At 47.7% G+C, this 21,152-nt stretch overlaps 1 protein-coding gene and 1 long non-coding RNA gene across 3 annotated transcripts; one reads left to right on the forward strand and one right to left on the reverse strand.

The window, feature by feature from the left end:
• Window positions 1-1,613: 1,613 nt before the first annotated feature.
• LOC148758730 (uncharacterized) lies at window positions 1,614-6,049 on the reverse strand. Its single transcript, XR_016019921.1, has 2 exons — window positions 4,679-6,049; window positions 1,614-3,403 (listed from the first exon to the last, which is right to left on the reverse strand). It is a non-coding gene; the product is annotated as an uncharacterized LOC148758730 (long non-coding RNA).
• A 7,246-nt stretch (window positions 6,050-13,295) lies between these two features.
• On the forward strand, window positions 13,296-19,203 carry PDCD2 (programmed cell death 2). 2 transcript variants are annotated; one of them, XM_074333894.2, is made up of 6 exons: window positions 13,296-13,637; window positions 14,150-14,389; window positions 14,745-14,873; window positions 16,150-16,253; window positions 17,260-17,373; window positions 18,592-19,203. In XM_074333894.2, the coding sequence occupies exons 1-6, from the start codon at window positions 13,355-13,357 to the stop codon at window positions 18,748-18,750; spliced, it is 1,029 nt and encodes a 342-aa protein (XP_074189995.2). In that variant the 5' UTR covers window positions 13,296-13,354; the 3' UTR covers window positions 18,751-19,203. The 2 variants fall into 2 exon arrangements, with proteins under 2 accessions (XP_074189995.2, XP_074189996.2); XM_074333895.2 differs by having other exon boundaries at window positions 13,310-13,637; window positions 14,790-14,873.
• The last annotated feature ends 1,949 nt before the right edge of the window (window positions 19,204-21,152 follow it).

Here is a 21,152-nt window from a genome sequence, read left to right on the forward strand (position 1 = left end):
AAGCAGGTCAGCTCCTGCCCCACATATGATGGGCCCTCACTCCGCCTCTCAGTCCTTTCTCTACCTCTATGGGCTGGAAGGATCTCGAGTTTAGCCAATAGTGTCCCTGTGGCAGAATGAGCTCTCCTGTTGGTGTGCACACAGCCACAGTCCCCTGAGTGCTGACTGCGGCACCTGTGCCAGCTTCATCCTCATGACACCGCTTGGCACGGCCCCTCCCTGGTCTTCTCACCCCCACTCCTCTTCAAACTCATGGTGCCCGCCTCAGCTCAGGCCAGCACCACCTCTCGCAGTCTTCTCACTGGTCTCCCTGCTTCCCGTCCCTCTCTCGTCCAGTGCAACCTGCACACTGTGACCGGGTAGATCTTTCTAACTAAGTTAGGGATCTAATCTTGTCTCTTCCTGTGCCTACAACCACCAACAGCTTCACTTGAGCTAGAGAGTAAAGTCTCTATCATCAGCACAGTGTTGAGACTTTATCAGGCCTCATGTTCTTCTCCAGGTCTCATTTCCTATCATAACACCCCAATTCACTCACCAGGTACCCCAGCTGTCAGCATTAACCTGTCTGGTGTCGGCAGTAACAGCTAGAGGTGCCAGCACTGAGACCGAGCCTGAATGCAGGAACCTGAATAAAATACAGACTTTGGTGAACACTAGTGCATTAGAATTTGTTCGCTGAGTGTCACAATTCTGAAAAGAGAGGAGGAAGTAAAACTAAAATAAAATAAACCTATTGCATTGAAATGGATGATTGCCATTAACAAAATGGACCTAAAATAAGGCAAATAATAATCAATTAGCCATTCAGGACCTCTTCCTCCGGCTTATTCTCATCACATTGCTCTGGAGTTCCCTCTCCTGGGACAGGGAAGGAAAGGGGGCAAAGCAGTTCGGAAGTTCCCCTGAGATCGGTCCCCACCCAGTATCCTCATCTCCCGCACCCAGGAAGTCTCGATTCTGATATGGCAGGTAGGACCAGAAGCAACTGAGGGGAGGTTCCCTGGAAGCTGAGGTGCTGGACTGGGGCCAGAGAACAGATGCTGGGTCAGGAAAGCAACAGATTCCACATCACTGAGCCCTAACCCTAAACCCAAACCTAAAACCTAACCTTTAAAACCTAAACACTAAACCCTTAGCCCTAAGCCTACATCTAACCTTAACATAAACTGTAAAACCTTACAACCATAAACATCACTATAACCATCACTATAAACCATAACCTAAACCCTCACCATAATACTAAACTATCACCAGAAGCCACAAACTAGGAACCATATCTGTAAACCATAACTATAACCATAAACTATAACCAAAAACACATAGCCATGAACTGTTAACGTAATCCATGATCAGTCCCATAAACCATATAACACACATGTAGCCATAAACAATACACATAAACCATAACCAAACTGTAAACCATAATCTTAACCTTAACCCCTAACTCAGCACCACACTCCACACCTCAGCCCCAACTGTAGCCCTGTGGGGCACTAATAGCCCCTCACCAGTCAAATCAGAAGTAGGTCACAAAAACAGAATATAAAGATCTATATCACTTACAGAGATGTGATAATGTTCCATATCATAGTTAAATGACAAAATAGCAATACACAGAAATCTGTTTTATTTGTATACACTAGCAAGGAATAATCTCAAAAGGAGTTTAAGAAAACTAGTCCATTTTAAATAACATGAACATTAATAAAATACTTAGGAATACTTTTAATCAAAGTGCAAGACTTCTACGTTGAAAATTACAAAACAATGTCTTTATTTGCTGAAAGAAATTAAAATTAAAGAAAACCTAGATAAATAAAGGTGAGGCTATCCCCTGATGATGGAAATTGGTCAGAGGCAACAGAACAGACGCGATGTACGGATTCAGTGTCATTCCTATGAAAAGGCCCCAGGGCCTTTGGGGGAAAACGCATAAGCTGATCCTAATATTCATAGGAATTTCCAGGAAGCCCAAAGAGCCATAACAATCTTCAAAAACCAAATCAAGTTGAGGCTCACCCTTCCCAAACGTAATTCTTAGTACACAGCCACAGTAAGGAAAACATGGTGACACTGGCGTAGAGATATACATAGAGATCAATGGAATGGTATTGAGGGCCCAGAAATAAACCCATCGGTCTAAGTCAGGTGATTTTTTTTAACATACACATTTATCTTATATATCATTGTCATTTACAGCTTTATTTTATAAAACACAGAAAGACGTTTTTTCTATTTTTTCTTTTATTTCTTTTTTCACGGAGGGTGCATCTCACGGTGGCCCATGTGGGGATTGAACAGGCCACCTTGGTGTTCTCAGCCCCACGCTCTAACCAAGTGAGCTAACCGGGCACCTCCAGAAAGACACTTTTAAGAGTGCTCTATCATCAGAATTTGAACACTGGAAATATTAGTTTTCTAAGTGTAACTTATAAAAATTATAATCCAATGATTGGAGATTTTTCTCAATATGGTTACTATACAAATGAAATAAATGGCAAAAAGACTTAATAGCAATATTTTGTTATCTACATATTATCAGACACTTTAGGACATAAGCAAAGATTCTGAGAATTCAGACTTCTTTTGTTGTGTTTCATATTTGAATAACTCCCTACCTGTATTCTCACTTGAGCTACTTAACCAAAAGGTGTGGTTTGAGAAAGCATTTACCTTTATACAAAAAGTTTCTAGTTTTATACAAAAAGTTTTTCAGGGTCAGGCCAGGAAGCCAGAGGCCCCTCTATACGGAGTGCAGAGGACGCAGCCCACCCCCCCCCCCAGAGCAGATAGTAAACAAAGACAATAAGAGAAAGCACAGACTTTCGTCACACAGGCAGTAGGAATGATGGAATGGACAGGTTGTCTCCGGTCTCCCACAAAACGAAAGGCACATTCAGCCCCAAACCCACTAAATCGTGGTCCCTGGGAGGTGCTACTAGACTGGGATCTGTCCAGCACTAACGGGTAAGGAAGGCTGGGGAGACAGATGCCCCTTATGGGCAGAGGCCCCTCAGGACACACTCCCCTGGGAGCTGGCACAGCCAGGCAGAGGCGCACTGGGAACCCCAGCTTCTCCCACTGGCCACCAGGTGCAATGGAGTATGTGCACCTGGCCGATGGTGGGGACGAGAGAGGATTAGCTTCCTCGGTCACAAAGCCAAGCTCCTGGGACACAGAACGAGAAGGAAAGAAAAACCTCAAGCGGTTTCTAGACAGGGACCCAGAGCAAAGTTTGTCTCCGCAGACGCCAGTCTGGAGAGAAGCGTTTAACTCCCCAGCCTGTGGGGCCGGCTCCAACGACAGGCTTACGGCAGCCTGTGCCTGTGTTCTGCCCCCATGGTAGTGCCTTCTTAGGACAAACGACATCCAAGACACAGACACAGGAAACAGTGAACATCTGTGGGAGGAAAGAATAAAAACCCTGGACTATCTATGTATAGGCAAGAAGTTCACAGATATTTTTTTTCTGCCAATCTAAAATCAGAAGAGACAAAAGCCTTGCAACCTTCTAACTTCTACCCAACCCCACAGACAGAGACCAGGAATTGTAATACATGCGCACCTAGAATTAACATAACCATGAAATTTCCAAAGACAGTGAGGAGACATCAGGTAAATATGACATTTTCTACAAGGGTGGGAGTGGGCTCTTCGACGTTGTATGTAAAAATGGGAGATTCACAGGTAATTAAGGAAAAGCTGAACACACGTGGCAGGTAAAGTTTTATGAGGCTCCTGCATGGAGTCTTCCTGTCTACTGCTAAGATGATTGTGCTCAGGGTTTTATTTATGCTTCAGTCATTAAGGAGGCAGGAAAAGGGGAGCTAGGCTGGACGAGGGAGGCTTGTGTTGTTAAAAGTGCCCGTTTTCAAGTTTTTATTTTATTTAGCTCAGCAGGCGTGGGGCAGTTGTGGGCTATGTTTACATTTCAGATCTACTCAGCAGAGAGCCCGGGGGCAGATGCTGAGACTTTCTCATTTCTATCAGACTGAGAAATCAGCTTCCATTTTTTGTCAATCCTGTTTTAAATCCTTTAAAACCTGTTTCAACATAACTGGTCTCTAAATCTTAAATCTCCAGAAAGGTTTTTAACATTTGCACATCTCTTGATTTTCTCTTCTGCCTTTTTTAAACCTAATACCGATATTAGCATCTGATATGACCCAAGAAGCTAAATACTCATTGAAAACATTAAGAATGTAGTTAAATTTCCTTGTATTCATTTGTATTGAAAATGGGGTCTTTCTCTAGGGTCCAATCAAACAGCTGTTTGTCACAAGAGTTCTCTGACACATATTCCAATTTAGAAGTTTTTCCAATTCGAAGGATCCATAGTCTGACCACTGAAGATAGGATTTTAATAGCTACTCAAACCGATAAGCCTTTTCACAGCTTAAACAACGAAGCCAAAGGCTTTCGGTCCCTGTGGTATTTCCTTGTTACAACAAATGACACAAGAGACATAGACACAAAAAATAACCATCTCTGGGAGGGGAAAATCAATAAAGAAAACCTGCGAGTTGCTACTCCCAAGAAGCTAGCTTGATAAACACTTTTTCCTGCCAGTCTACATGTAGAAGAGAGGAAAGGGACATGCAGCACTTCTAGATTCTCCCCAACCCCACAGAAATAGACCAGGAAGGATGGCAAGGTGAACAAAAACACCGCTTACCTCTGCCTGCAGATGTCCTTGAGCTCCCAGCTGCAGCGGTTTCCAGGCGCTAGCAGTGCCCCAGGCAGTAATTCTCCTTGCAGTCTCCCCAATACTGTGGGGGCTTAAAAAAATTATTTTGCTCTCATCTTGAGTGTTAGAGGAGATGAGGTCTTTGTATCATCCCAGGAAGGCATTCCAGGACGTAGGAACAATGCATCATGAACAAAGGCAAGCCGGCCAAGGATTTACTAAAAGAAAGAAAATATATTTCCAAAATGCAGGCATGCACAAGACCACCAAGAGAGCAACTGTGAGAGAACAAAGAAAATTTAGGATTATATCTGAATGAGGGCGGGAAATATTCAAAGGTGGAGTCACAGGTGATCTCTGGGCGTTTCCAGCGCATTCCCAGGGCGTGTCTTTGTTGATGACTCCTTCCTAACGGGAGGAGGGATTCCCTTGTAGGAACTGTCTCGGGGACACAAGTGGTGATTTTTCCCTGCCTGCAATGCGAATAGTGTTATAACCCATTACAATTACCTGTAGCTGCACCTTGTCTTAGGAATTTTTCCCTGACTGAGATGCTAATAGTGTTGTAATCCCTCACAATTATCTGTAGCTAACACCTTTTCTTCGGAATGATTGCATTTCTGTTTTGTTTCCCCTCACATCTTACTTTCTTCCCCCTTCTTCTTGTGACCTTGTGCTCTCTGCCTATGGTAATAACTTCTTCTAGCTCAGCTGGTCACACAATTAATAGAATCAGAGTAAGATAAAATCAAATTTTAACATATGCACGTGGGGAATTCACATACGTGTAAAAATTCCAAAGGCAGCGAGGTCAGATTGGGTGCTTGGCAGGTAATTTAGGAAGAGTGGTACACTCATTGTTAGTCTACCCAGAAAATAATGGGACATGGGGGAGGGGTGGTCAGCAGACTCCAGTGGGCGTCTTCCCGCCTTATGCTAAGGAGTTTATGCCAAGTTCCCCTCCTAAACTAGGTCTTTCCATTTGAATCTCTTAGGCAGGAAAGAGGGAGGGTCAAAAGCTGTTTCAGATTCTTTTGTTTCCCAACAACCAACTTAAAGTCAATATCCCCACAGGCAAAACTTTTAGTCCTCTTCATTCCCATCTTTGAATCTGTAATAAAAGTTTCACATCAGAAGTTAAGTTGGAGGATTGTCACATATTTCATTAATCTAATCACTCAGTCCTGAGACTAAGTTACTTTAGTTAAATTGTTGAATCTTTTGTCATGACACGGTGATGTAGATACACTCCCAAATTTCGCCTTTCATTAACTATTTCATTACTTGCTTTGGTGGGGGAGGAACAAATTTTCCTCTACCCTCAAGGTTCTTCTGGCTGTTCTAATAATCAAATAGACATGAGACAAATTTACAAGAGAAAATAAGCAGATTTAATTCACACATATGGGAACCATGCACACATGAGAGAGAGACCCTAACCCTGACCCCACCCAGTATCCTCATGTCCCCCCCCATGTGCCCTGCCCAGTGAGGACACCGTCCAGAGGGAGTCTCAGGGGTTATTGATTCTGCTGTGTCAGCGAGGACTTTTTTGATTTCAAGGGACTGGACACACTTACTGAAGTAAAACAAATTAATACTTTTTAAGGGCAGAAATAAATCAGTGCTTGCAAGAGGCAAGTTTAAGGGTGAGTTTGGGCCTGGCAGGTCCCACTTCTCACTCTCTTATTGGCCACAGTGTGAGACTGCCCACTGGGAGACGCAGCTGCACCCACATCTGTGATCCTCACTGAGTGTGAACGTCAGAGGCTTGTTACCACCGGAAGGCCAAAGGATTTCAGGGCCACGGGCTGCTCTGTGGCTGTTGTGGCCAGGGCCACATTTAATGGTTGCAGGGTTCTCACCTCTCTTGGCCAGCTAAGGGGTTGTGAGATAGGAGGTACTTGTCTCACCACATGGATGTTGGGAAGTGAAACATCCCAAGGGGCTGTCTACACTGCCCAGGTAGCTGTTCAATTGCCCCAGCACCATGGTCAGCTCAGTAACTGGCCCTGGGGGCTTGATAGGGCATGGCTGTCCTGAGCTGGAGGACCGCAATGCCTCCCTGGATAGTCAGAGGCCTGGGGCCGTCCTGCCTGAGACATTACTGTCTCCTGCCGCCCACTTGGATGGGAAGAAGGAGACAGCTAGTCCCAGGAGGGCCCCACCAGCCCTCAGGAAGGCTGCACCTTGCGGCTGGCAGGTCATTGCACCCAGTACTGTATAAATCAACACGTGTCTACTGAGTGCCCTCATGTGTCAGGGCTGAGCTGGAACTGGGGGTTGCCACCCCTTCCCTGGTGGGAAGGCAGGTGGAAACCCTGTGTGACTCAGGCCCTCCACAGCCCTGGACTGTGGTTGAGTTGGATTTAAACCAGTGACCAGAGTCCAGGACTGTGGGACAGACAACGAATGGTCCCCTCAAACCCTGATCATGAGTGACCCTGAGCGAGTCCTGTCCAACCTTAGAAGCCTCACAGAGATCAAGAAGGGAAAGGAAGTGGGCCAGCAAGGCTTAAACCGACCCTAACCCTCTAATCCTAACTCCGAACCTCCAACCTTAAATGTAAACCCTACCGCTGGACACTGAGACCCTCAACCCTGATCCTTACACTCTAAACTGTGACCCTCTGACCATGACATTAGCCGTCTAACATCGACCCTGACTCTTATTCTGACCCTTAACCCTGTCCTTGATCCTGACTGTCCCTAACCCTAACACCTCAACAGCCTTTTACAAATAAAACTCTCAACAAATTAGGTATAGATGGAACCTACATCAACAAAATGTAGGGCACATGTGACTGCTAATATCACACTCAACAGTGAAAGGTTGGAAGGTTGGAAGTTTACCCTCTAAGATCAGGAAAAAGACCAGGGTCTACACTCTGACCTCTTTTATTCAATGTGCTACTGGAAGTCCCAGCCAGAGCAGTTGGGCAAGAACGAGACATAAAAGACGTCCAAACCAGAACAGAAGAATTGTCTCTGTTTGCAGAAGATATGCTTTTGTATGTAGACAGTCCTAAAGATCCCACCAAAAAAATCTGTTAGAACTGGTAAATATATCCAGTAAGGATACAAAATACACAGAAAAATTAGATTCTTTCTATACATTAACAAAGACCGATCAGAAAAAGAGAAACAAAACAGTCTCATTTGCAATAATTTCAGAAATGATAAAATACTTAGGAGTAAGTTTAACCAAGGAATTAAAATATCTGTAAACAAAAAACTGTAAGACATTGACGGAAAAAAATTGAAAAAGACACAAATAAATGGAAGGATATGCAGTGTTCATGAAATGGTACAATTCATACTGTTAAAATGTCTCTACTACCCAAAGCCATGAATATAGTTCAATGCAATCTCTATCAAAATTCCAGTGTCATTTTTCACATAAAAAGAAAAACTCCTAAAATGCATAGACTACGTAAGACTTCCACTGGCTCAAGCAATCCTGAGAAAGAACAAAGCTAGAGGCATCACATTTCCTGACTTCAGACTGTATTCCAAAGCTACGAAATGAGAACGATATGGTACTGGCATAAAACTGGACACAACCCAGTGGAACAGAATCAAATGTCCAGAAACACACACACACACACACACCCATCCTCGCTACTGAGCTTTCTAAATGTTCGGGAGCTCATCCTGGGTGGAGGAGAAAGAGGGAAAGGGGCGCTGAGGAATAAGTGGGGGAGGGATTACGTGCCTGTGTCTTTCATGGGAAACTCTGGTGTTTCAAACAGCCTGGGTGAGCGTGTTCACTGGCGTCCTCTGAGCGGGAAGGTCTCCATGGGACTGGGCTGGGGCTGTCATGTGGGTCACCTTTTCTATTTCTATTGAGCAGCTGTTTGGCCACTTTGAGTTTCAAATGGGCTGATATCTGTTGTTATGGACACTTGAAAATCTCTAATGTGGCCCAACCCGGGATCTGACACTTAAGGAAACAGACCCCTGAAGCACAACTGGTGGCCTGAGGTCCCAGGGAGGCTGAGACCCCACCTACCAGCCCAGTCCCTGTCCCCAAGGTTGGCTGCCTCCCAGGAGGCACCAGCTGCTGAGGGAGCCATGGCAGACACATGGGAGACCCCTCACCACCCTGGTCCTGCTATGGGGACAGGCCTACCCACCTGGAGACATTCCCAGTCTCCTTCAGGTGGTGGATCAAGGCGGGAGCTCTGCAGAAAACAAAGGGTGGTGAGCTGTGGGAAGTGCCTGAGGGTCCTTCGCTTCTGGGGAGGGAGGAGCTGTGAGGGGTGGGGAGTGGAAGCCCTGCTTGCTCTAGCCTCAGTCCCCCTCAATTTCCATGTCCCCTCCTGGGTAGAACAGATGCTCAGGGAGCTGAAGGAGGCTACATTTAGGATCCAAAGAGAGACACTCGGAGGATGGAGGATTTTAGCTCAACCCAAGGAAGGAGCCAGGGAGGAAGTAAGCCTCCCAACACTGGGACCTGCGATTCCAGGTCAGTGTGCCCCTGGCAGGAGGGGCTCAGACCCTGTGCAGGGGCTCAGGCTGCCGACTTCAGCCCCGCGAGCTGAGACAGGCAAACAGGCACTTCTCAGGGCTCTGGGAAGGACCCTGCTGGGCCTCCCATGGCCACCCTGGCACCTGCTGCAGGCCCAGCACCCTGGCCGACCTGGGCATCAACACCAGGTCTCCCAGGCGGGTGGCGAGGATGCCGCTGGCCACAATGTTGATCTGGGTGACAGTGGTGCGGATGGTGGGTGCCAGGTGCTCGCTGCCTGGCTTTCCCTTCAGGGCCATGTAGAGCCCAGACAATGGTGGGGCACCACCATCTTGAACAGCTCAGGGGAAAAGGGGAGTGTCACCTGGCCCTGCCACCCCCCAGCTCATGTCCACAGTCCCCCTCAATCCCAGGCAGGGGTCGCTCATCAGAGCTGGAGCTCAGGAAACATGATGTGGCCTGAGCCCTGTGTGAGTCCCAGGGATTCATTCTCTGTCCTCCGAAGGCCCCCAGCACTGGAAGACCCAGGGCCCAGTGCTGGCAGAGAAGGGGGAGTAGCATCTGCTCCAAGCTGGTCCTAGGGGGCATTTTCCTGGACCCTGGTCAGCCTCCGGGGTCTGACTCCCTGTTCAGGTTCAGATACACCCACGGGCTGTGTCTGTCTTCCTCGAGGCTCACTACACACCTGGTGCATAATAAGTGCCTAGACTGTTGAGCCTCCTGGGCAGATGGGTGGGGGACCCAGAGACAGGCACACAGTGAGCTCCCGTCCCCCACCACATCAGTCAGGCCTGCCCAGGTTCGTGTCTGTTTTGCCTCATCTGACAGGCACAGCCACTCCGGGCTGCAGGTCCTGAGTGTCCACTTTTCCTGTACGCAAGTGGACAGCGAAGGCTCGGGGACTAAGGAAGTGGCCCAGGTCACACGGGTGGTAAGGGGCAGAGCTGGGCTTTGGCCCCAGCTCACAGGAGTCTGGCTCAGGGAAGGGCAGGCCAGGGCAGCTGCTGGCAGAGGGAAGGCCTGTGCCCCGACCCTGAAAGCCCACTGCTCTGCCACCAGCCTTGGAGGGAACTGGGAGAGGTTAGGCTTCTCGTCCCTCGGCAGCTTCTCAGTGCTCACAACACCTGGCTGCCAGGCTCTGGGGCTGGAGCTGCCCGGTTGTTAGAGGTGCTGCTGTAGATGGAGGACTCACCAGAGACAGTGGGCCAGCTGGCACCACCGGTGCTCGCTCCGGCTCTGGAGGGCTTGATGGAGCTGACACTGGCTGCAGCACTAGTGCAGCTGGCAGAGACACAGCTGGACGTGGCTCTGGGCTGAGCAGGATGAGGAGACAGGCTCATGCACCTGCCTGACTTTCTGCTGCTTTCCAACGAGGAAATATGCCACTGCCTCCAAGGGAACTCAGGCCGGAACCCGACCCCCACCCCCAGACAGTCCTCCCAGACTGTGGTCCCCTCGCCTTCCAGCTCGGCCTCAGTGGGTCTGGGTCCCCTCAGCTTCCGGCTGGGCCTCAGTGGGTCTGGGTCCCCTCAGCTTCCAGTTGGGCCTCAGTGGGTCTGGCTGCTCCAGGTGGATGCGGAGAAGGAGCGTGGGCCCTCCCGGTGGGAGGCTGACCAGTGCTTAGACAGCTCCAGCTTGAAACAGGCGAAGCACAGGCGCTGGCCACAGCCCTGCATCTGGTGGGCCAGTTCCCACCACAGAAGTGGACTTGGGGGAGGGGCAGATGGGCAGCAAAGTCAGAGTCCTGGCCTTTCCTTCCTCAGTGCCCTCCACGGCACCTTGTTTGGGACCAGCTGTGTCTAGGCACCTACACTGGGGACATCCCACCCTATCCCACCGCCAACCCATGTCGCTGTCCTGTTCACCCAGCAGGTTTAGCAGAGCCTGTGTGAGTCTCTTCTTCCCACTGACAGTTATTGAGGGCCTGGACACACTCGGCCTCCCTGCACCTGGGCATCTGGACTGAGGGGTGAAGCCGACCTGTGAGCAGATGTTTGCATACCTCCTGTTTCGGGCCTGGTGACAGTGGTCAGGAGGGGTGAGTGTGGAGAGGGACAGGCAGAGTTGGGACAGTGGTGGGGCTGGAACTCTGGGGGACAACTCAGCCCAGCCTCCATGCTGGCACCAGGGGCCTGGGACCTACCCACAGCTCTCTGCGACCCCTGTCCTCCTGGAGTGGAAGCCGCCAGACCTCAGCCCTCCTGTGGGATGTGTGAGATCAGCGTTCTGCCAGGCCCTCCCCACCCACTACTCTCCTCCATGGAGCCCTCCTTCTGTACCCGAAGACCACTCACTTGTGTAGGCTTTCCTGTGGCCCATTAGCCTGGTCAGAATATGGGGAGAGGCCTCCACATGTACAGGAGGCCACGAGGGCATCAGGTCTGCTGGATGCTGGACAGGACCTGTGAGTGGCGTCTAGTGTGCCTGGCTCACTGACTAGAAATGAGGCACAGGGGTTGTGTCTGCTTCATTCACTGAGTTATGCTAAGTGTCCCAAAACTGCCTGCTTGTAGTAGGTTCTTAAAACACATTGTTGAACAAATGAATTCCAACCACAACCATCCCAGATATTTCAGTGGCCCCCTGCTGTGTCTGGAGATCCTGAATCTGGCTGCACCAAGGACCAGGACAAGGGCTGCTACGTGGAATCTCAAACCCTTTGACGGGTTGCTTTCCACTTGCCTTTCCAAACTCAGAAATGCTACAGGCCAGTGATGGGTGAGGCAGGTGAATTTTCATGAGAAGTAATTGCCACGAACAGCACAGCATATCCTGCATCCCTTTCTGCAGAGCCAGGCACCAGGTACACACCTACCACGGCTGATCCGTTGGACCCTACAAAAACCCTGTGAGGGGTTAGTATGTACTATGGGCTGAATCATGTCACCCAATTCACAGTTTGACTTAACAGCCCCTACAACTTCAGAATGGGCCTGTATTTGGGTTTATGGTCTTCAGGTAAGTAATTACGGTTAAGTGAGTTCATTGAGGTGGGTCCTAATCCAGTATGACGAGCATCCTTAGAAGACGTGAGGACACTTGGAAGCACAGAGGGAGGCCCATGTGACACATAAAAGACGTCAATCTACAAGCCAAGAAGAGACTGCTTAGGAGGAACTAGCGCTGCCAACACCCTCGTCTCAAACTTCTAGCCTCCAGAATTGTGAGGAAATATATGTCTGCTGTTTGTACCATCTAACGTGGCACTATGTTATGGCAGCCCAAGCAAACTAATACAGTCCCTTAGGACACACTTAAGTGTTCCTGGTGGCACTGCTGAAATGACGACTGAATTGAATGACATCGAAGTCCAATAGCATTGCAAGGCTGCATCGCTGTGGCCAGTGACCTCCCTTATGCAATATTATGAGGACTAGCGAAGCCACAGCTCCTGACCTGGCAGGTCCCCATGATGTGTTCTGTGAAGTGACAAGTTGCAGAGAAATGTGTAGAGTAACTTAATCCCATCCACCCCTGTTCTGTGTACAAAATCTCTTGTGAAGTGTGACGATGTGCAAGCCGGCAGGAAGTCTGAAGGACAGAGAAGCAACTGCTCCACAGGATATCTGGGCAGGTAGTTACAACAATGAAACGAGTGGTGGCCAGATGACTCAGTTGGTTAGAGCGCGAGCTCTCAACAACAAGGTTGCAGGTTCAATTCCTGCATGGGATGGTGGACTGCGCCCCCTGCAACTAAAGGTTGGAAACAGCGACTGGACTTGGAGATGAGCTGTGCCCTCCACAACTAGATTGAAGGACAGTGACTTGGAGCTGATGGGCCCTGGAGAAACACACTGATCCTCAATATTCTCCAATAAAATATAAAAAAAAGAAAAAGGCCAGGTGTTCACTGTTTACTGTGAGGTGAAAAACAACAGGGGAGCACAAGTGTCCTCTTGAGTGTCCCCATAGTACATGCAGGACTATCACAAAGGTTCCAGCACCCGTGACCCATAGCCCTTAAGCAGCCTAAACAGCCACACAAACCCCGGGATCCAGACACCCCGAAGGCCCACGTAAGTGGCCGCGCCCGACTCAGTCACGGAGGGGAAGTTAGCCACGCCCCCTCCCCTGTTGTCCAATCGCTTTTGGCCGGATGCCCACGCGCTTTCCGGTGCCCACTTCCGCCTTCCGGCCGGGTGCTGCGGCTGTCCGAGCGCCAGGTTCCCCGCGCGCCAGGTTCCCCGCGCGCCATGGCGGCCGCACGCGCTGGAGCGGCGGAGCTGGGCTTCGCGGAGGCGGCGCCGGCGTGGCGGCTGCGCAGCGAGCAGTTCCCCAGCAAGGTGGGCGGGCGGCCGGCGTGGCTAGGTGAGGCCGGGCTGCCGGGGCCCGCGGAGCTGGCCTGCGCGCTGTGCGGCCGCCCGCTGGCCTTCGTGCTGCAGCTGTACGCGCCGCTGCCCGGCAGAGCCGACGCCTTCCATCGCGCCCTGTTCCTCTTCTGCTGCCGGGCGCCGCCGTGCTGCGCCGGCCTGCGCGGTGAGCGGCCCGCGCTTGGCGCCAGCGGGGCTGTGGGCGGACGGGGCGCGGCGCTGCTGCCTCGGGGGTCCGTGCCGCCCGCGGGGGTTCCCGCTCGGGCCCCGGTCTGCGCGCGCGCGCGTTCCCAGCCCCCGGCGTGTTGCGTAGCTGGTGCTGAGTGTGCGTGGTTACGTGCAGATGCTGAAAAGGGTCGGTTTTCAGATACCGGGGTCCCAATGGCTTTTTCATACTTTTGCGGATCGTTAGTCTCGTTATTAACTTGATTAGTTTGAATCACCGCAGAACTGAGTTGTGGGTACCAGACTGTTGTCTAGACTTATAATTACGGGTTTCTTTTGCACTTTTTTTCCTTTTCTCTCAGAAAATAAGCTTCCTGAAAGCAGAAACTGCCCTCTATTTGTCTTTTCAAGAAATAGGTGGCTTTTCTGTCCTTTATGGAATGGAGGCTCAAACATTTGAGTTGAAATATTGTTTTATTTAAAAATACAATGTTTCTCCTCATTTTCTGTCAGTTTTTAGAAATCAGCTACCAAGGAAAAATGACTTTTACTCCTATGAACCACCCTCTGAGTCTCCTCCTGAGACAGGAGAATCCGTGTGCCTCCAGCTCAAGTCTGGAGCTCATCTCTGCAGGGTTTGTGGCTGTTTAGGACCCAAAACGTGCTCTAGATGTCACAAGGCACATTACTGCAGTAAGGAGCATCAGACTCTAGACTGGAGATTAGGACATAAACAGGCTTGTACACAATCAGGTGAGTCCAGTTTTTTATTTTTAAATTTCAGCTTAGTTTCATAACATCTGCCAACACAAATCTTTTATTTCGAGGGTAAAAGTTAATGTTACAAAAGGCGTAATATTTTTCAGAAGTTTGGTAGTTACGCCTTTGTGAAAGGAGCTTTGAGGTTTTGCCCACTTAGTTGTATCCCAGCCTTGCCTTCAGAGAGGCATTTAATTTATGACTCGTGACCTGAAATGCTGGAACTATATGGATAAATTTACTAGGGAAAACTGTTACTACATGGGACCTACTTTAGATATAAGAGTTTATCAGACTATCTTCAAAAATAAATTATTGCTAACGGTGCTAGTTACCTTTTTTGTTTCAGATAATTTGGACAATACAGTTCCAGACCACAATTTCCTTTTTCCAGAATTTGAAATTGTAATAGAAACAGAAGATGAGATTACACCTGAAGTTGTGGAAACAGATGAATCGGAGATTACAGGGAGCATGGGTAAGGAGTTAATTCAGAACTTTGTTCATGAAGTGATTAAACATAGTGCACAAAAGAAAGGGCTCAGTATGTCAAGAGAGGTACTGAGAGGAAAACTCAGTCCACTTTGGAAGCTGTGGTACCGGTATATAATTTCCTAACTTTGCCTCCTTTGAAAGTATCCTTCCTGTACTTCCCGTGCTTGGCATATATCAGGTCTGTCTTGGCTTTTATACACATATGTCACAAGAAGTGTCCAGGAGGTCACTTGGGTAGGGCTGCAAGAGATGCTGGAAAATGGGTGAGTTCATGGGGTATCAGACCTGTTCCTCAGATCAAGATGGTGTATGTGACAGTGCTTGGCGTAGTGTTTGGTCAGCAGCAGGGGACTTTTCCAAGTTAGTTTCTCTGATCCGGCCAGTTTTAGATGTGTGATTCTGTTAGCTCTCCAGAGCTGATTGTACTCCAGTGCCTGCGCTGACCACATACCTACGAGGCTGGTTGGTAGCCAGCATTTACCACCACTTATTCTGCATCAAGGGCTGTTTGTGTATGATCTCAATAAAATCCATAGTGAATTAACAACTGTATCCCCTTTTGCGATGAGGAAATTCAGGTTCTTGGCTGTAAGTTTTACAGCTGGAGTTCGCGCTCAGTCTCACTGACTAGAACTCGCTCTAAACCACTAGATTGGATCCCAGGTTAGAATGTTGACTTATTGGTCTGTAATTCATACTCAGGATATTAAAAATAACCTGATACATGTTACAGACACTAAATCCTGTTGTGGACAGCAGTGGTGCTGGTAGCTGGGGTTCCAGTAACTGAGAATGGAAAAGGAACGAGCTGGCAGTTTCACTGTGAGCATGTGATGACAGAGCGCATGTACCAGCAGGAAGAGGAAGGCATGAGACATGGACAGAATTGAGACACGAGTGCAGACGGCTTAAGGACAGTGGTGATAGCAAGGGCTCGTGTTTGTTGGGTGTCCTGTCGTGTGTGCACAGCAGTCCTGAGCCTGGGACTTGGGTCTGTTATTATAAATGTGAAGCTTTGAAGAGAAGTGCTCACCAGCAGCCTGTAGTAAATAGTGCTTCTGGAGTACCAGGATGTTGAGATGGTCTTAAAGCACCAGCTTGAAGGAATTTAAGTTGGGAGAGCCTGTGGGGGCATGCAGCCTCCACAGTCTGGCTTAACACTAAGCTGGTTCTTTGAAACTGGCAGCCTCAGCAGATGTGAATTGCAAGTCATGGGGATCATTCCTGTTGCCATAATAATTATGTTGATGGTTTTTCAGGTGAAGCACCTGAGGAAGAACTGGATTCTATGGCAAAACATGAATCCAGGGAAGATAAAATTTTCCAGAAGTTTAAAACTAAAATAGCCCAAGAACCAGAGCAGGTAAGGTAGAACGCATATAGCCCCCTGTGTTCTTCCCAGAAGTGTTTAGGGGTGTCATCACTAAAGCTGTCTTGTAAGCCATCCTTCACACACAGGAAAGGTTTTCAGTAGTTACGGAAGGACAACAGCTGTGCTGTCCATCATGTGGGGTTTATCCTAATGGCAGTGTTGGGGGAGGCATGTGGCCTGCGACACATGGAGTTCAGGCACCAGTGACAACAGGGGCCTTGGGCTTGTAAAACCAACAGGACATATTAACACAGAGACACTGGTTTTGTAAAAAGGATCCTGGATCCTGAGTTACATTGTGAGCTGACGTAACCACATGTGCAATGTGGAAAGAATAGAGGGGGATTGTGTGTCCGCATGTTGCTGTCTTCAGTGTTGTTCTCCTTGACTCCCATCGTCATGAACAGCAGTCCTTAGAGAAAGCTCAGTTAAGTGCCCATAAACCAGTCACTGGATCAGGTGTCCAGGGCTCACAGGGAGAAGAGGTCTAGGTCTGGACCACCGAGAAAGTGCTTGTTCGCAGTGGGTGTGCTTTTAACAAAATGGGAAAACCTCAGTTGTTACATGAGGCCTTACTGTGATGACATTTACCTGTTTGTAGTGTTGACCTAAACACCGTGTTTTATGTGGTATTTATTTGTCCCTCATAAAACCTCTTAGTGCAGCTCATGTGCAGGAGGGCACAGATGGCTGCAGTCGGTTTTAGGGCCCAGTCCTGGGAACAGGGTTCTGTTCGACCTCTACAAACAGTCACAAGATTCAATCTGACCATGTCACCTAAGAAATAAATTCTGAAGTTCTGAGGATTGCTTTGATGACATGAAGAAGGCAATAAGGGTGCCAGGTCTGAGGGGACAGTAAGCTGCCTTATGGAAGGCTGTTCCATCAACTGTGGGAGCAGGTACAGAGTTCCTCCAAATAACCGTCGGATTGCACACTGCCCCTGCAAACTTAGGTGACGTGTCGGTGGTTGGGACATGACCGTGATTGATTTTAGATTCTCAGATACGGCCGAGGAATTGCCCCCATCTGGATCTCTGGTGAAAATATCCCCCAGGAAAAGGACATTCCAGATTGTCCCTGTGGTGCCAGGAGACTATTTGAATTCCAGGTATGACCTTAAATACAGACTATTTCAGTACATGATCACCCAAGTTTATGTTTTCAAACATTAAAAACTTGATCAAAGGAACCTGCACAGGGGTCTAGACAGTTTTATAGAAGGTGCCATAGTGAAAATCAGAAGCTTCCTGCCCCACCTCAGGGCTTAAAATTGTCTTTTACTGCTTTAAACAGTAGTTCTTTCTGTCTCTAAATAACATGCTTTTTCTGACATCGGTCACTTTGATGGTTTTCAGACCTGTGTTGACTGACTTGTGCAGTCATGAGGATTTAAAGGTACTCGCTTCCACTATCAGCACACCTGACCTTACCTCCCAGTGCAGTTATATTGTTATTTTTAGGCTCTATGGTTACCTTTGTAATTTTAAATAATATATTTTATTCCATTAATTAAGGTCTCATTCTGTAAGGTATCATTCTTGTGACAGGAGTGTTTTGGAACCTTACTCTGTTAGTCTTGGTTTGTGGATTTATAAAGAAAACAAGTGGATGTAATCATTAAGATAAATGATTTTTCAAAAGAAATTGTTAGCATCAAAATCATTTTTGGTTGAGTAGCAATGCTCTTCCGTGGGTTCATGCACCTTACAAAGTGGTAGGTGATACTCGTTTCTAAGGGAAGAAAGCTATTTTGAGGACTGCCTCCAAAACCGATTGGTTCTTGGACCCCAAGATGAGCCGACGGTGTGTGAAGCGTGTTCCTCTCCATGGTGGCAGTTGTGGGTCTTCCTTTTGCCAGCTGACGACTTGGCTTCTGTACAGACACCAGTCGATTTCCTTCTTGTCCTCATTACTATTCGAGTTTTTTCAGTCACAGTAAGAGCATCTACTATTCAGCTTTCAAATGCCAGACAGTAACAGCTGCCCAAATGGAAGCCCCAGTCCTATTTTGTGATGTATTATTGATAAAAATAATTAGATTACCAGCTGAGCCAAATAGATCAGCCAGTCCACTGTACTTGGGAACTTCTTTCTCAAGTAGAAAAGAAAGACCAAATGAAGACCAAGTGAAATAGGGGTTTTGAAGGAACAGAGTTGTAAAATATTTTTAGGTCAAATGTGCTTGTTGTGTAATATCTATAATTCTGCTGTGTGGTGTAGAGATTGCGAGCTCAGGGACCCTACAGTCACCCTGGCAGGGAAGGTCTGTCGAAAGCAGACCGGCCTCCTTGCCTTGAAGCAGGTGTGACTGTCACCCTCTTCTCAGGTCATGCCTCAGCTGCTCAACTACCTAAAGGCCGACAGACTGGGCAGGAGTGTTGATTGGGGTGTCCTGGCCATCTTCACCTGCGCCGAAAGCTGTAGACAAGGCACTGGCTACACCGAGGAGTTTGTTTGGAAACAAGATGTAACAGATACACCTTAAAGACCCTGTCGTCAAGCTTTGAAATGCTTGTGGTCTCTTAGACCTCGCAGTTCCACTTGTTAGGACTTTGACCTAAGAAAGTAATTGTACCAGAGATGGAGGTACAGAGACGTTGTTTTAGGCATTGTTTCCAATGTCTAAATAGTAGGGAAGCAAAAATGTCCAGTGATGGAATTCCATACATTTTGGGGTATCTGTATAGTGGAAGGCTATCCAGTTTTAATGATAGAGACCTGCGTGCACACCAAGTATGATAAAGATCTAAATTGACACCCTGATACCTTTATAGATGGTATTCATAGTATGACTAGATTTTTGTAAAAATATCTGTGTATGTGCAGAGCACAGAAATCAATGTGGAAAATACATGCTAGGTGGGCTGAATGGTGGGCTAAGTGAAACAATCTTCTTGTATGTATAGTTCTTCAATAAAAATGGGTTAAATGTGCCTAATTAAGTCAAACCACTCAGATCATTTTCTCCCCTGAAATTTGCAAAGTTACAGAGAAAAATATTTCGGTAAAACCGCAAGGGGCTGGTCTGATAACAAGTGATTGTCTGTCACAGGCTCTAGTATACATGGAAGCCTAGACATGAAAATACTGGGCTGTGAGTATGAGAGGGTTGCCCAGCAGTTCTGAAGTAGCTGCAGTTATGATCAGGAAAAGGTTTGCGATCAGACAGCCTGACTTTGAAACTGACCTTGATTAGCCAGTGGTCAGCGTACAGATGAGACTGACAGGCGAGAGCACCGGTCACCCTTTGCACCTCACACCATTGTGCATGGGCAAGGAAACCAGACTGAGGGTGCAGGATTGGGCCTTCGGGATTCCCTAGGGCGCCCCAGGGACATCTGGCCCAGGAGGCAACAGCCTGAGGGCAGGCCCGGAGCTCAGCTTTCAGGTGTGGGACAGTGTTAGCGCGGTGGTTTCTGAACCTCTGCCCTCAACCAATCTGAGGCTCCCGCAGCCCCGAGCGGTGTAGTTCCCTTGTGAGAAGCCCTGCTTCCCATAGCCCCAGGGACGCCTGCTCAGAGCACAGGCAAAGTTGCTGGCTGCTGTCAGCTAATTCTGGTCTCTTTCTCACGGTTACTGGGTCCCAAGTCCTGGCTGAGTGGTCCGCGTTGTGTGTGTACATAGGTACACGTAACTCGTAGAGACATGCACATAAAACAGTGCCACACGGGAAACCGAAGCATGAAATTCCCACGGGGAGACTGGTTACATACGATGTTTAAAAAGGGAGGGAATGGTATTAAATTTGACGCTGGAAGGTTAAATCAGAATCACCGATAACTATGGTGAGACAGCCCATGGTTTCTGGAGGACACGTGGAAAGTTCCCATCAACTGGTGGCAAGGATCATGCTTGGTATCTCAGTGGCTTCTGGAAAATGACTAGTGGGGCCTTCAAATTATAAGTAATACTCATAATCAGGATATGTTACATATAGTAAGTTTTGCAAAACAGAAAAGCATCCTGAGTGCTAAGGATTTTCCAGCACATTAATTAAGGTCTGTTCCTGGAGACATCACCAGACGACGTGGACATTATTACAGGCATGTTGGTGTCATCAGCCAAGCTGTCCTTTAGGTGTGTATCCCCAGCAAGCTCTGGAGATGATGGTGAGAGTTCACAGGCCCTCTCCATTGGGAGACAGCTAGCCCAAATCACCAGAAAGTAAGTGTCACAGGGCCCACTTGGTGACCGTGTTAAAAACAGCTAACAATAAACAAGTTTTCTGAAAAGGAAATAACTTGGTCCCGTTTATAATAGCATCGAAAACAATAAAATACTTTGGAGTAAATTTAAGGAGGTGAAATTTAAGGAGGTTATTAGAAACTCTGACAACTACAAGACACTGATGAAAGAAATTGAAGACAAATAAATGGAGAGGGATCCGTGTTCCAGATTGGAAGAATTAATACTGTTAAAATGTTACTGCCAAAAGCTGTCTACAGATTCATTGCAGTCCCTGTCAAGAGTCCAGTGGCATTTTTCACAGGAGAAAAAAACTCTTAAAATGTATATGAAACCACAAAAGACCCAGAATAGCCAAAGAAAACCTGAGAAAGAAAAACAAAGCAGGAGGTACCACACTTCCTGATTTCAAGCTATATTATAAAGTCATCAAAACACTAGTACTGGCCTAAAAACAGACAAATAAACCAATGGAACTGAACTGAGCACAGAAATAAACCCACGTCTATACGGTCAACTAATAGGTGACAAGGGAGCCAAGAATACTCAGTGGAGATGAGTTTTTTCAATAAGTGGTGCTGAGAAAATTGGATCTTCACATGTGAAAAAAAAAAATTGCAACTGGACCCATTTCTTACACCACTCAAAAGTTAACTGAAAATGGATTAAAGACTTCACTGTAACACCTGAAATCATGTAACT

The sequence above is a fragment of the Rhinolophus sinicus genome, chromosome 2 (assembly GCF_057876585.1).
Source record: "Rhinolophus sinicus isolate RSI-liver-muscle chromosome 2, RSI-T2T, whole genome shotgun sequence".
Lineage (NCBI taxonomy): Eukaryota > Metazoa > Chordata > Mammalia > Chiroptera > Rhinolophidae > Rhinolophus > Rhinolophus sinicus.

Bases quoted from the DNA above. Each gene is read 5' to 3' on its own strand.
- PDCD2 (XM_074333894.2), top strand. From the start codon at position 13,355: ATGGCGGCCGCACGCGCTGGAGCGGCGGAGCTGGGCTTCGCGGAGGCG. The intron at 13,638-14,149 runs GTGAGCGGCCCG...ATTTTCTGTCAG, and splicing joins GTGCTGCGCCGGCCTGCGCG to TTTTTAGAAATCAGCTACCA. The intron at 14,390-14,744 runs GTGAGTCCAGTT...TTTTTGTTTCAG, and splicing joins ACAGGCTTGTACACAATCAG to ATAATTTGGACAATACAGTT.